Source organism: Aegilops tauschii, chromosome 3 (assembly GCF_002575655.3).
Source record: "Aegilops tauschii subsp. strangulata cultivar AL8/78 chromosome 3, Aet v6.0, whole genome shotgun sequence".
NCBI classification, from domain to species: Eukaryota; Viridiplantae; Streptophyta; class Magnoliopsida; order Poales; family Poaceae; genus Aegilops; species Aegilops tauschii.
The window spans coordinates 27,967,680-27,982,955 of NC_053037.3; the positions used below are offsets into that span (position 1 = coordinate 27,967,680).

General features: G+C 49.0%; 1 protein-coding gene across 1 annotated transcript; it reads left to right on the forward strand.

Annotated features, from left to right (window-relative positions):
• Positions 1 to 330: 330 nt before the first annotated feature.
• On the forward strand, positions 331 to 1,395 carry LOC141042646 (uncharacterized). The gene has a single exon (XM_073511504.1). The coding sequence runs from the start codon at positions 331 to 333 to the stop codon at positions 1,393 to 1,395; it is 1,065 nt and encodes a 354-aa protein (XP_073367605.1).
• The last annotated feature ends 13,881 nt before the right edge of the window (positions 1,396 to 15,276 follow it).

A 15,276-nucleotide genomic window follows, 5' to 3' on the forward strand; every position in this document is an offset into this window, starting at 1 on the left:
TCGGTGCCGCTTGGAAACCTTGTGAAGATCGCGACCGATTCCGCGATCATCTTTAGGGGGGAGGTCGCCCCCCTTAGCCCAGATCGCGGCCATTAGGGCCCACGAGATCCTCGACGGGAGGCTGGCTATGGCTAGAGCAACCCTGCTCTTGCCCCCCGGCTTGTCGTCCAAGTCGGCGGAACTTATGCCACCCCCTCCTCGGAGGATTGGTGGAATTCCCCCTCTGTCCGCCACCGAGCTTCGGGGTCGTACCCGTTCTCGGACTGCCGCCCTTCGCGCCCAAAGCGCATCTCGTGTCCTGGGGTCAAGCAGCCCCTCAATGGTTGCGTGATGCGTGCCCTCTTCTGGAACATCCGTGGTTTCGGCCATGATGGCCGCCGCCGCCAACTCATCGAGTACATGCGTGACGAACACATTGATATTGTGGCCATCCAGGAGACCATGCGTACGGATTTCTCCCTCCCGGAGCTTGACTGCCTGAGCTCCCACCTTTTCGCCTGGCACTGGCTCCCTTCTAGTGGGACCGCGGGCCATTCCGGTGGCATCCTGTTAGGTGTGAAGGATGCCACCTTCGAGGTGGGCAATATGGACCGGGGTCAATTCTTTGTCAGCATGGAGATTTTTGAACGCTCCCTTAACTTCAAGTGGGAGGTCATTATTGTCTATGGGCCCGCTGACCACAGCCGATCCGCCTCCTTCCTCGAGGAGCTCCACCGGAAGGTGTCGGCTGCGTCACTGCCGGGTGTTGTGGGGGGTGACTTTAATCTCCTTAGGTTCGCAGAAGACAAGAGCAATGCCAATGTCAACTTTGCTCTTATGCAAAGGTTCAACGATTGCATTGCTGATCTTGGCCTCCATGAGATTGACCGGGTTGGTGCCAGGTTCACCTGGACCAACCGTCAGGCTGCCCCGACCCAGTCCGTCCTGGACCGGGTCCTAGTTTCTCCGGAATGGGACCTCCGTTGCTCCCTTGCCTCCCTTCGGGCCATCACTCGGATTGGTTCCGACCACGTCCCCCTCCTTCTATCTTCCACTGATGAACGCCCCCCGCTCCCCCCCCCATTCCGGTTTGAGACATTTTGGCTGTCCCAAGATGGCTTCGCCAACGCGGTCGGTGCCCGTTGGTTGGAGACTCGCGCCCTCTCGCAGTCTCTTTCTCGCCCTTCCTCTGCTGTCGACTCTTGGCACGTCTGCGCCAAGCGAGGCCGACAGTTCATGAAGGGATGGGGCGCCAACCTGGGGCGTGACCTCCGCGAGCGTAAGAAGGCTCTGCTGTCTGCGGTCCAAGCCCTGGACCTGCGCGCCGATGCTACCGGCCTCTCTCCCGAGGAGTGGCTCACCCGCTACGACTTGGAAGATCAGCTCTCTATCATCTACACTGATGAAGAGGCCTAATGGCGTTTGCGTGGTGCTCAGAAATGGGACTTGAAGGGCGACGCGAATACGGCATATTTCCAAGCCATTGCTAATGGCCGACGTAGGCGCAACACCATTCCTCTCCTTTGGGATGGCTCGACCCTCCTGCAGTCCCCGCGGGACATTAGGTCCCACGTCGACGGCTTCTATAGGGCCCTGTTCATAGCCGCTCCTCGGAGCGGCTTATCTTTGGCCCCCGACTGCTGGTCCGGTCGCCAGCTTGTTTCCGAGCCTGAGAACGCGGCTCTTATGGCCACCTTCTCAGAGGGCGAGGTCTGGGCCGCCATCAAGGGCATGAACCCTGCCTCGGCCCCTGGCCCGGATGGCCTTCCAGTCAAGTTCTTCCAAAGCTTCTGGAATGTGATCAAGCCGGAGGTCATGGCCATCTTCGACGAGTTCTACGTTGGGTCCATCGATCTTGGGCGCCTTAACTACGGGACGATCTCGCTCGTCCCCAAGGTTCTGGTGCTTCTGACATCCGTCGGGTCCGCCCAATCACGGTGATTAACGTGATTTTCCGGATTCTGGCGAAAGGGTACGCCAATAGGGTGACCCTGCTCGCGGACCAGATTACTCACCCCAACCAATCGGCTTTCATCCGAGGCCGTTATATTCTGGATGGGGTGCTGGTCCTTCACGAAGTCCTCCATGAGGTCCGCTCCAAACACCTCAAGGCGGTCTTTCTGAAGATCGATTTTCATAAGGCCTATGACACTATTAGCTGGCCCTTCCTTCGGGAAGTTCTCCTGCGGAAAGGCTTCGATGACCGTTGGGTGACGCGGGTTATGCAGATGGTCTCGTGTGGTCGCACTGCCGTCAACATCAATGGGGAGATCGGCCCCTACTTCCCCACTTTCTGCGGGGTGAGGCAGGGTGATTCATTCTCCCCGTTCCTGTTTAATATGGTGGTCGATGCTCTTGCGGCCATTCTGGACAAGGCTAAGGCCATCCGGGTGCGACACTGGCTAGGCGTGCAGCGCCTGTCAGTCAGGCGCTACACAGTGTAGTGTGGCGTCTTCGTGTCGGGCGCCACTCAAAAAGGTCAGCCGAGTAAAAAAATTTTAAGGGCAGTTCATTTTGTGAAATGATTTCATCCACAGATCAAAATTGTTAAATTTGGGAAGTGGGAGGAATATGATGAGATGGGCGGTGCACAGTGCGCCACTGTAGACTGCAGAGTGAAGTGAAGCCGGTGCAACGTGTAGCAGTTGTACTGATCTGTGCTCACTTTTTTTTATCTCCAGACTATACAATTGTACTACTCCTATATCTTAATCCGTATAAGTAATTTTTCTTTATAAAATTGTATGCAAACACAAAAAATATTCACCTCGTTGTAATTAATTATTCATCGGATACAAATAAAATGTAGTGTATGTTTGTAGAGTTCAGACAAAATGTGAGATCTCCCTGCAAAAAAAAAAGAGACAAAATGTGAGATCTAGGAAGTAATGTCGGACCGATGGTTCTCAACTTTTAATGCAAACCAAGACATCATTAGAGATGACCAAGAAATAACAAAACCGATAAAAAACAGTTAAACATATGGATATTTACCGTGCTATAACATGTAAATGCGGTATATTTTATGCAAAAAATATATTATGTCAAGTTCAGTACACAAAAAGAAACAAAAATGATCTTGTGCACCCTGTGCAAAATTGTGTTCAGAAAACACGGTTTCTATGTACCATGCGCGAATATATGATTTTATACGCTTACACACAATGTAAAAGGAGAACAAGTAACATATGTACTACTAGTATTTTTAGGTGAAAGAGAGGAAAATATATCTTGAGTACGTGTACTCTTTGTACAGGCAAGACGTGGGGGCGAAACCAGCTAGCGTGTCGATGTGACAAGACTAGATTGACACATCTTCTAGTACAGTGGTAAGTTATACAGTACTACTCTAGGCTAAGTAATGAATCCTGTTTGGTAGTAGTACTTGTCGTACAGTGACTAGTACAGCCAGTTGAAGACGATAGTACAAAATGTGTTCATCCAAAACAAATATCTTCAAGCACTAGACTATGATGCACTAAATCAGACTTTCCAGGAGAAACGATTAGCCGAGTCATTTAAACCTAACTATTTTCATTTAAGCCGAGCAAATTCATGACATTTTTTGACATAAACAAAATTAATCAAGTTTAAATCTTCGCCTCGTCCATGTCCAAGTCCTTATTATTCCCCATGTCCGACATCTTCGCTGGCTGTGAGCTCATGAAAGTGAAGCTGCGGATCAACATCGAGGAAGAGTAAGACATGGGATATAGAAATGCCCACATGGGACAAGAACGTCTTTGTCTCTCATATCCTACTCTTATTTGTCGGAACCCGTCGCTTGGACATCACTGGTGAAGGTGAGGTCCATGATGGATGTGGACGGGACAGCCTCGTGGTCGTAGCGGCCAGACACGAACGGCGCGCGACTGCCAATGTTCCCATCCTCAATTGCCCAGCGGCGTTTCCGTGTCTGAGTGCGCCGTGACCGCGTTGTAGTTGGCATGAGCGCCGCTGCTCGGTGACGAAGTTCGGTTTCTCCGCGGGCATGGCTACCAGGGCCTCCTCGCTCGTGAACTCTCTGTAGATTTGACGAGGATGTAACGCCCGGATAATTATGCTACAGTAAACCACTGTTAATGGTGCCATGTCATCGATTTTACTGTTGTTAAGTTCGCATCGATTCAAAGTCGGATCCAATTTCAACATTTAGAATAAGTAAAAAGAAAAGGAATAAGCAAATAAAAGAAAAGGAGAAGGCAACAGAAAAAAAGAATAGGGGAGAGGCCCCCGCCTCTCACTGGATCTTGGCCCAGCTGGCCGGCCCAACAGGCCCACCCGGCCCACCCGGCACCCCTGTATAACCCCTTCCCCCCGAACCGGAAACCCTAACCCGGTCGCCCCGTTCCCCACTCCCCCCACTCGCTTCCCCCACGCCTCTCTCCCTTTTCCCTCGTCTCGATCGGGGCAGAGGGCCCCGACCCCTTCACCACGACGCCGTCGCCTTTCCCCCGGCGCCAGCACGCCGGCGCCACCGCCCGGTCGCCACCGCCCCAACCGCATCGTCTCCTCCCGTTATCTCCCCGACCTGGACGCCATCCGCCCCCGCTGCGCCCCGACCCCAACGTCCCCGACGCCGTCGCCCTCGGCGCTGCCCCACCCCGCCTCTTCATCGCCGGCGCCATCACGCCTCGCCGCCCAACTCCCCGGCAACATGGGTGAGGACCTCGTCCTCCTCCCCTGTACCCCTTTGCCCCGTCGACGTTCATGCCCCGCCGTGGCCAGCCCGACCACGGCCTCTGCTCGCCTGGCCGCGCCCCCCGAGCGCACGCCCACTTGCGCGTGAGTAGTAGAAAAAGGGCCTTTTGTCCCGGTTTATAAGGGCCTTTAGTCCCGGTTCTGGAACCGGGACTAAAGGGTCGTTACTAAAGCCTCCCCCTTTAGTCCCGGTTCTTACACGAACCGGGACTAAAGGCCGTCCACGTGGCCGCAGCCTGGAGCTCCACCTTTAGTCCCGGTTGGTAACACCAACCGGCACTAAAGGAAATTTTATGGGTTTTTTTCAATTTTTTTGAATTTTTTTTATTTTCAAATTTCTGAATTATTTTAACCTCTAATCTATAATCACCACCCCTCATGACTGCTCAATTTAACCTCTAATCTGTAATCAGCCCTCATCATTCCAAATCATCTAACTTCCCGGACGATCACCCATCCTCTCACTACTCCATCCTGAGCACGCTTAACTTCTGGGTCTATTCTCCCTCGTTTCCAAGTCTGCACTTGTTGTTTTCCTGACAATAGTAAGATGTCAATCCTATCAACCCTCAGGAATTTAGCTTGAGCATGAAGTCACACATTTCACTGTTTGAGTTTGAAACTATTGTTTTAAAAAACAATAATTATTTAGTAACACTAATATTTCTTGAATAACTAGTTTGACCACAGTTTGACCATAGTTTGACCAGATTTGACCAAAATTCAAAAAAACTGAAATAATTATTTAGTAACACTAATACACTAGTAGAAAACAGGGCTTTCGTTCAGGCATGGCAAGCCCATTAGTCCCGGTTCAGTCACGAACCGGGACCCATGGGGCCATTCGTCCTGGTTCGTGAGCCCAGGGTGCCGGCCGGGGCCTCGTGGGCATTGGTCCCGGTTCGTATGGACCCATTTGTCCCGGTTCTAGGCACGAACCGGGACCAATGGTCCTCGCTCCTGGCCCACAACCATTGGTCCCGGTTCTTGGCTCGAACCGGGACAGAAGGCTGAGCTTTAGTCCCAGTTTCTACCACGAACCGGGACAAATGAGTTGCCTATATATACCCCATCGCCACAGCAGAGCACTCCACAGTGCTCTGTTTTTTCTGGCCGGCGAGGGGAGGGCATTTGGGTGCTCTAGCTCACCTCCTATTCACATGAGGTGTTCGATGAAATGTCCGAGCCATACTAGTTAATCTTTCTCCTCTCGAAACTCGACCAACGAGCTCCATTTTCCCCGAGATTTGTCTAGGTTTAGCGGTCCGTCACGTCCCGTCCCCGTCTTCACCGCCGTCGATCGCCCGCGCCGATCTCGTCGCCAGCACCACCGTGGTGAGCCTCTTGTTCTTATCTTCTTTCTGAAAGAAAAAAATTTCTTACTTTAGATAGATACTTGTCTAATTTTGTTACTTTTATTATTCTTTCTTATTACATAGTGCGATGGTTTTGGTATCCGCCCCCGTCGGCCCTCGTCCTGTCTATGATTCGGATGTGGTATATATTATCTTTTTATAACTATTTGGTTCATTTATTGTTTATGACAAATATGCCGACCAACGTGACATAGATTTTATTTATCTAGGAGGTGGTTGAACCGGAAATTCCAACCGACCCTATTGTCGAGAGGTTAAATTTAGTTGAGGAAGAAAACAATTACTTGAAGGAAAAAATAAAAAAAAATTGAGGAGGAGAAGATGATATTGGAGTTGCATGTTGCGGATGTCGTCGATGATCACAAGATCAAGATGGATGCAATGCGCTTGAAGATTAGAAAGATTAGAAAATATGCCATTCATACCGAGGCTTGGTATCATTATGCCGTTGGATCAATTGTTACCTTGGTTGCGATTATGATCGCATTTGTTTTCACATTGAAATGTTTTACATAGTTTCAATGTATGGTTTAATTAATTAGATGCTCTGGAGAGCTATATGTTGTTAGATGAAAACTATGTATGTACTTTGGTTTTAATGTGACGATGAGCTTCTATTAATTTCGTCACTTAATTATCTATTCATGATGTTCTGTAATGGTTTTTGACACACTTAATTATATATAATGCACGCAGATGAACCGGCAATGGATGTACGGTGACAGACACACCTCCGAGTACATTAAGGGCTTGCATGATTTTCTCGAAGTGGCTGAGGCAAACAAGCAGAATGGTTTTATGTGTTGTCCATGCCCTATATGATTTTCTCGAAGTCTTACTCTGACCGGAAAATCCTTCACACCCACCTGCTTTACAAGGGTTTCATGCCACACTATAATGTTTGGACGAGGCACGGAGAAATAGGGGTTATGATGGAAGACGGCGAAGAAGAAGAGGACGATGACAACTATGTGCCCCCTGAATACGGTGATGCTGCAACGGGGGAAGCTGCTGAAGATCAAGAGGAACCAGACGATGTGCCCAATGATGCTGCAAGGGGGGAAGCTGCTGAAGATCAAGAAGAACCAGTGCCCGATGATGATGATCTCCGCCGGGTCATAGTCGATGCAAGGACGCAATACGAAAGTCAAAAGGAGAAGCTGAAGTTCGATTGCATGTTAGAGGATCACAAAAATGGGTTGTACCCCAATTGCGAAGATGGCAACACAAAGCTCGGTACCGTACTGGAATTGCTACAGTGGAAGGCAGAGAATGCTGTGCCTGACAAAGGATTTGAGAAGCTATTGAAAATATTGAAGAAGAAGCTTCCAAAGGATAACGAATTGCCCGGCAGTACATACGCAGCAAAGAAGGTCGTATGCCCTCTAGGATTGGAGGTGCAGAAGATACATGCATGCCCTAATGACTGCATCCTCTACCGCGGTGCGTACAAGGATCTGAACGCATGCCCGGTATGCGGTGCATTGCGGTATAAGATCAGACGAGATGACCCTGGTGATGTTGACGGCGAGCCCCCCAGGAAGAGGGTTCCTGCGAAGGTGATGTGGTATGCTCCTATAATACCACGGTTGAAACGTCTGTTCAGAAACGAAGAGCATGCCAAGTTGATGCGATGGCACAGTGAGGACCGTAAGAAAGACGGGAAGTTGAGAGCACCCACTGACGGGTCGCAGTGGAGAAAAATCGAGAGAAAGTACTGGGCTGAGTTTGCAGCTGACCCAAGGAACGTATGGTTTGGTTTAAGCGCGGATGGCATTAATCCTCTCGGGGAGCAGAGCAGCAATCACAGCACCTGGCCCGTGACTCTAAGTATGTATAACCTTCCTCCTTGGATGTGCATGAAGCGGAAGTTCATTATGATGCCAGTTCTCATCCAAGGCCCTAAGCAACCCGGCAACGACATTGATGTGTACCTAAGGCCATTAGTTGAAGAACTTTTATAGCTGTGGAATGGAAACGGTGTACGTACGTGGGATGAGCACAAACAGGAGGAATTTAACTTGCACGCGTTGCTGTTTGTAACCATCAACGATTGGCCCGCTCTAAGTAACCTTTCAGGACAGACAAACAAGGGATACCACGCATGCACGCACTGTTTAGATGACACTGAAAGTATATACCTGGACAAAAGCAGGAAGAATGTGTACCTGGGCCATCGTCGATTTCTTCCGACCAACCATCAATGTCGAAAGAAAGGCAAGCATTTCAAAGGCGAGGCAGATCACCGGAAGAAGCCCGCCATGCGTACCGGTGATCACGTACTTGCTATGGTCAATGATTTACACATAATCTTTGGAAAGGGTCCCGGTGGACTAGCTGTTCCGAATGACGCTGAGGGACACACACCCATGTGGAAGAAGAAATCTATATTTTGGGACCTACCCTACTGGAAAGAGCTAAGGTCCGCTCTTCAATCGACGTGATGCACGTGACGAAGAACCTTTGCGTGAACCTGCTAGGCTTCTTGGGCTTGTATGGGAAGACAAAAGATACACCTGAGGCACGGGAGGACCTGCAACGTTTGCACGAAAAAGACGGCATGCCTCCGAAGCAGTATGAAGGTCCTGCTAGCTACGCTCTTACGAAAGAAGAGAAAGAAATCTTCTTTGAATGCCTGCTCAGTATGAAGGTCCCGACTGGCTTCTCGTCGAATATAAAGGGAATAATAAATATGCCAGAGAAAAAGTTCCAGAACCTAAAGTCTCATGACTGCCACGTGATTATGACGCAACTGCTTCCGGTTGCATTGAGGGGGCTTCTACCGAAAAACGTCCGATTAGCCATTGTGAAGCTATGTGCATTCCTCAATGCAATCTCTCAGAAGGTGATCGATCCAGAAAACATACCAAGGCTAAGGAGTGATGTGGCGCAATGTCTTGTCAGTTTCGAGCTGGTGTTCCCACCATCCTTCTTCAATATCATGACGCACGTCCTAGTTCATCTAGTCGACGAGATTGTCATTCTGGGGCCCGTATTTCTACACAATATGTTCCCCTTTGAGAGGTTCATGGGAGTCCTAAAGAAATATGTCCGTAACTGCGCTAGGCCAGAAGGAAGCATCTCCATGGGCCATCAAACAGAGGATGTCATTGGGTTTTGTGTTGACTTCATTCCTGGCCTTAAGAAGATAGGTCTCCCTAAATCGCGGTATGAGGGGAGACTGTCTGGAAAAGGCACGCTTGGAGGGGGGGACTCAATAATATGCAGGGACGGATATTCTTGGTCTCAAGCACACTACACAGTTCTACAGAACTCTACCTTGGTGACCCCGTATGTCGATGAACACAAGAACAGTCTGCGCTCCAAACACCCGGAGCAGTGTGACGACTGGATTACATGTGAACACATCAGGACTTTTAGCAGTTGGTTGGAAACACGTCTCAGAGGTGACACCACTGTTTGTGATGAGTTGTACTTGTTGTCCAGGGGACCATCTTCGACTGTATTGACTTACAAAGGATACGAGATAAATGGGAATACATTTTACACGATCGCCCAAGATCAAAAGAGCACCAACCAAAACAGCGGTGTCCGCTTTGATGCAGCAACCGAGAGGGGAAAGGACACATATTATGGTTACATAATGGACATATGGGAACTTGACTACGGACATGATTTTAAGGTCCATTTGTTTAAGTGCAAATGGGTCAATCTGTCAGGAGGCGGGGTACAGGTAGACCCACAGTACGGAATGACAACAGTGGATCTGAACAATCTTGGGTACACTGACGAACCGTTCGTCCTAGCCAATGATGTGGCACAGGTTATCTATGTGAAGGACATGTCTACCAGACCGAGGAAAAGAAAAGATAAGGAAGAAAATACATCATACGATGAGCCAAAGCGCCACATAGTTCTTTCAGGAAAAAAGGGACATTGTGGGAGTGGAGGGCAAGACAGACATGTTTGAAGATTATGAAAAGTTTCATGAAATTCCTCCCTTCAAAGTCAAGGCTGACCCAAGCATCCCGATAAACGATGAAGATTATACATGGTTACGGCGCAATAAGCAAATGACACAAGCGAAGAAAAAGTGAAGACTTTCTCCCGCAACTATTATGATGATACCATGCCAACTTTGTAATAGACGAGTATGATACCATTGTCCGTTTTGTACAAGAAGTGCATCTAGTTTTTGCCGTAACCCTCTCAACTTTCTTGCACATGCTATGTGGATGAAATGATGATACCATACCAACTTTCAACCTTTTCAGAGTTCATTTGAAATGCTTTTCAATTTTAGGGTCTTATAGCTCAAAATAATTAGTAAATGCATGAAAAATAATAGGCCAAAAATTAAAAATTATGCCACCTACTGGGCCACCACGGCCTGAATACGATTAGAAACCCATCCATGGGCCAGGATTCAGGCCCGCAGAAGGCCCAGTAGGCCCACAGGCATGTACAGAGAGGTTAGGCCCGTAAGCCTGCTTTAGAGAGGAGCTCGACAGCTCAGGCGCACCGCACCTTATAAACAGGTGCGGCTCTCTCTTAGCTAGCGAGGTGGGACTAAACTCACCACCACGGCGCTGTGCAAGGCAATTGGTCCCGGTTGGTGGCACGAACCGGGACGAATTCTACCCTTTGGTCCCTGTTGGTGCCACGAACCGGTACTAATGAGGCTGTGGTCCCACGAGCACCTTTAGTACCTGTTCGTGGCACAAACCGGTACTAGAGTTTCTTACAAGCTAAGCAGTTTTTTAGTCCCACCTCGCTAGTTGAGAGGCACTAGGAGCGGTTTATAAGCCCTGAGTGCAGAGACGATGAAGAAGAGGCGCAATGCTCACGTTGCATAGCTTCAAGCCTTGAGGAATAAGGTAGACTGCATCGAGCTATGTGCAGTGCAGTCTACACTATTCCGAAAGGCTTAAAGCAAATCAACGCGCATTGCGCCTCTTTTTTATTTTTAATCATTAAAAGCAAAAAGAATTTTCATAAAGAACTTTTTTTGATAGAAACTTTAATAGCAGAAAGAATTATCATAAAGTAAAATAAATAAGTAATTAGAAACAAAATAAAATAAAATAAATAAGTTTTTTGTTGTAAGTAGAAACAAAACAAAATAAATATAGCAAAAAAGAAAACAAAAAAACTAAATACAGCAAAAAGAATTTTCATAAAGAACTAATGGCACTAATAGAAAGTTTATGTTTTTTCTAAAACTAATGGCACTAAGAGACAGTTTATAATTTTGCTGACCTAAAAGCAAAAAGAATTAAAAAATAAAGCAAAAAACAGAAGAAAATAAATAATGCAAAAAACAGAACCAAAAAACTGGATTTTTTTTAAAAAAACTGCCACCTATTGGGCCACCACGGCCTGAATACGACTAGAAACCCAACCTGGGCCAGGATTCAGGCCCGCAGAAGGCCCAATAGGCCCACAGATAGCATAGTGTGACATTAGGCCCGTAAGCCTGCATTTGAGAGGAGCTCGAGAGGGCAGCCGCAGTGGAGCTTATAAACCACTCCGAGCCCCTCTCAACTAGCGAGGTGGGACTAAACTTTTGGCCGCGGGCAGCGCAAGGCCTTTGGTCCCGGTTGGTGGCACCAACTGGGACCAATGCCCCCCCTTCAGTCCCGGTTGGTGCCACCAACCGGGACCAAAGGCCGCCGCTTCCCGCCCTTTGGGCCGCTGAAAAGGGACCTTTGGTCCCGGTTGGTGCCTCCAACCGGGACTAAAGGGTGGCATTCGTCTCGGTTTGTGCGTTGAACCGGGACCAAAGGCTTTGCTATATAAGCCAGCACTTAGGAAATTTTCAGATTTCCATCGCCAGTTGCCCCCGACGCCGCCAGGCTGCCCGTGCTTGCCGTCGCCGCCCGCTCCTCGTCGCCGTCGCCCCGTGCCCTTGCCTCGACGGGTCGCCGCCCGGTGCTCGTCGCCGTCGCCCTGCCCCCACGCGCCGCCCCGCCTCGTGCTCCCCTGCTCGCGCGCGCCGCCTCGGCGCCCTGAGCCCCCCTGCCCGGCCCGCGCGTGCTCGCCGGTGCCCTCGCCCCGTCCCGCCCCGCGCTCCGGCGCCCTCGCCGCCCCCGCCGTCGCCATCGCCCTAGCCGCCCCCGCTGTGAGAGCCGCCGCCCCGGCTCTGTTTTTTTATTAGTTAATTGTTTTTTGATCATATATATATATAATGTATATGTGTATGTATGTGGCTATATGTTTTTGTTCATATGTGGCTATATGTTTTTTTTATTAGTTTAATTTTTTTGTTCATATGTGATGTATATGTGTATGTGGCTATAATGTATATGTGAACAAAAAAAAATTTGTATGTATGTAGATGTTCAAAATGTATGAATACATATGTCAAAAAAGTTTTTTTGTTGATAGAAAGTTTTTTGTTCATATATAGAAAGTTTTTATATATGACAATGGATATATATTCGATATATATGAGAAATGATGATCCACATGGAAAAGTTTTATATATGCAAAAGTTACAATTTTAGATAAATAAGAAGAGGAAAGAAAGAAGAAGAGGAGAGGAAGAAGAGGAGAAATAAATAAGAAGAGGAAAAAAGTAGAAAAAGAAGAGGAGAAGAAGAAAGGAATAGAGGAGAAGAAGAAAAAATAGAATATATTCTATTTTTTCTTCTTCTCCTCTATTCCTTTCTTCTTCTCCTCTTTTTTTTTCTTCTTTTTTTTCTTCAATCCTCTCCTCTATTCCTTTCTTCTTCTCCTTTTTTTATTTCTTCTTTGTTTTCTTATGTTTTATCGGGTCTGTCGTCGTCGATATATACCCCTCCCGATAACTTCAACACGAGGGGGGATAACTTCAACACGAGGGGGGGGGGTCGATATACCCCCTCCCCGATAACATTATTTTCCCGTGTATGTATGTTGTCGTTGTCGATATTACCCCCTCCCGATAACTTCAACACGAGGGGGGATAACTTCAACACGAGGGGGGGTCGATATACCCCCTCCTCGATAACATTATTTTCCCATGTATGTATGTCGTCGTTGTCGATATAAAACCCCCTCCCGATAACTTCAACACGTGGGGGGGGGGTCGATATACCCCCTCCCCGATAACATTATTTTCCCGTGTATGTATGTCGTCGTTGTCGATATATATAACTCCCTCCCAGATATATTCGACTTGATGGACGGTTGATATGTATACCCCCTCTCGACCGTGATAACTTATACCACGGGAGCACCCCCCGGCACTCTCGCTCGACCAAAACTCTCGAGGACACCCAAACCCTAGAAAAAACGATGTCGATCTCCTACCCCCTCCCGCCGCGCCCCTACCCTTGAAGCGTTGCCTAGGCCACCCCAAACCCGGAATAAGCTAGGTCTACGTTTGCACTAATATATCCAACTGCTGTCATGTTTGTGTAATAATTGCCATGTTGTAATATTTGCAGAAACAATGGAGCACGGACGAGATGAGCAAGCAGAAGCGGTGTTGGGGGACATAATCTTAGCCGGAGGTGATATCTTGTCGTATCTTAACGACAATGATGGTCTGGAAGAACAGGGTGAAGAAGCAGGCTACGGTGATCGAGGAGTGTAGGAGGAAAGACATGATTATGATGGCTCCGGTGACCCAATGCTTGTGCAAGAAGGAGCCCGTGGTGACGGCTCCGGTGACCGAACAGAGTCCGGCCAGGTAAATATATTAGTTAAGCCTGTGCTGACTAGCTAATTGATGCATTCATTGTTTTGGTATGTACACATATTAATTAACACTTGTCTTTCTTCTTTTTTCTAGCCCTCCGGATTGAGCACAACTGCGGTAAAGAGACGAGGCCCGAAGAGAAAGTTGCGCTCGGATGAAAGGTTTGAGATCATAGCAATCGCGCGCGACGGCCAACCGATTGAACCCCACCGGACAAAGGATGCTTTTGCTGCTCAGTGCGGGGTTCTAGTTAGGGACAAGATCCCGATCAGCATCCACCAATGGTATAAGCCTAAGAAGGAAGACCCTGAGGTGTCTTATGTCAATGATATGAAGAAAGATGATCTTTGGACTGAGCTGAAGGCAAATTTCACCCTACCGCCAGAGGAGGATCCGGAGAAGCCAGTGATAGAGCAATTAATCAAGTCTCATGCTCTTAAGAAGATGGCAGACCTATTCAGGAGGTGGAAGAATGAGCTGAAAATGTTTGTCGACAAAGAAGAGACACCAGAATTCATCGGCCGGTATGAGAAGATCAGAGATCACTGGCCCGCATTTGTGGCCCACAAGACATCGGAAAAAGAGTAAGAAGATGTCAGCGACAAACAAGAAGAATGCTGCTTAGAAGAAGCTTCACCATCGCACGGGGTCAGGTGGCTACCTCAAAGCCCGAACTAAGTGGGCCAAGTCTGAGAGGGATCTGCTTGATAAAGGGATCGAACCAGAGACAATGAACTGGCCAGACCGTTGCCGGACTTGGTTCTTCGGGGCTGGCGGAACCTTGGACCCTGTATCAGGGAGGTGTCGTTGGACAGACGAGCAACTTGCAATACCCGTCAAGAACCTTAACCACTATATCGATGCAGCGCAGCAAGGGACGTTCATTCCAGACAGAGAGAACGACGAGCTCACAATGGCCCTCGGGAATCCTGAGCACCATGGACGGACAGGAGGCACGCCAGGCTCCGTTCCGTGGAAGGCTGGTTTTCCGGACGCGGGCGGTTACAAAACCCAGGAGAGGAGGAAAAAAGTGGAGCAGACCCAAATTCAGAAGCTGCACGAAAGGGTTCAAGCGCTAGAGGAACGAGACGGCAATCGAGATGACGAAACTGCCCCCCCAAGCTACACCGCCATCTCAGCGGAGAAGCAGCGTGGCTTCCACCGAGCTGCCTCAGCTGGAGCATGCGGCTCCTGCTAGCTACCCCGTGGATGCTATCACGGAGTCTCAACATTGCCACCTTATGGCGGAATGGCAGAACTTGAAAGTCAAGGCGGCTGTTGGCTCTGTTTTACCTACTGAACCCGGCGCAACCTACCACTGCCGGCCGATTCTAGAAGGATATGCTAGGGTGATGGTGGATGAAATAACGGAGGGATTTGAGGACCTCCAGCTTGACCACCCTACCGGTGAAGGGGAGACTCGGCTGGGTTTAGCTCTGAAGACTCCATGCCTATGGCGGAAGGAGCTCATCAAGCTTCCGAACTGGACGACTCCGGCGAGTAAGGGCACTCCACCTCCTCCTCCGCCTCCTCCTCCGGCGAGTGATCAGGGCACTCAGCCTCCTTCTCCGGCGG

Bases quoted from the DNA above. Each gene is read 5' to 3' on its own strand.
- LOC141042646 (XM_073511504.1), top strand. From the start codon at position 331: ATGCGTGCCCTCTTCTGGAACATCCGTGGTTTCGGCCATGATGGCCGC.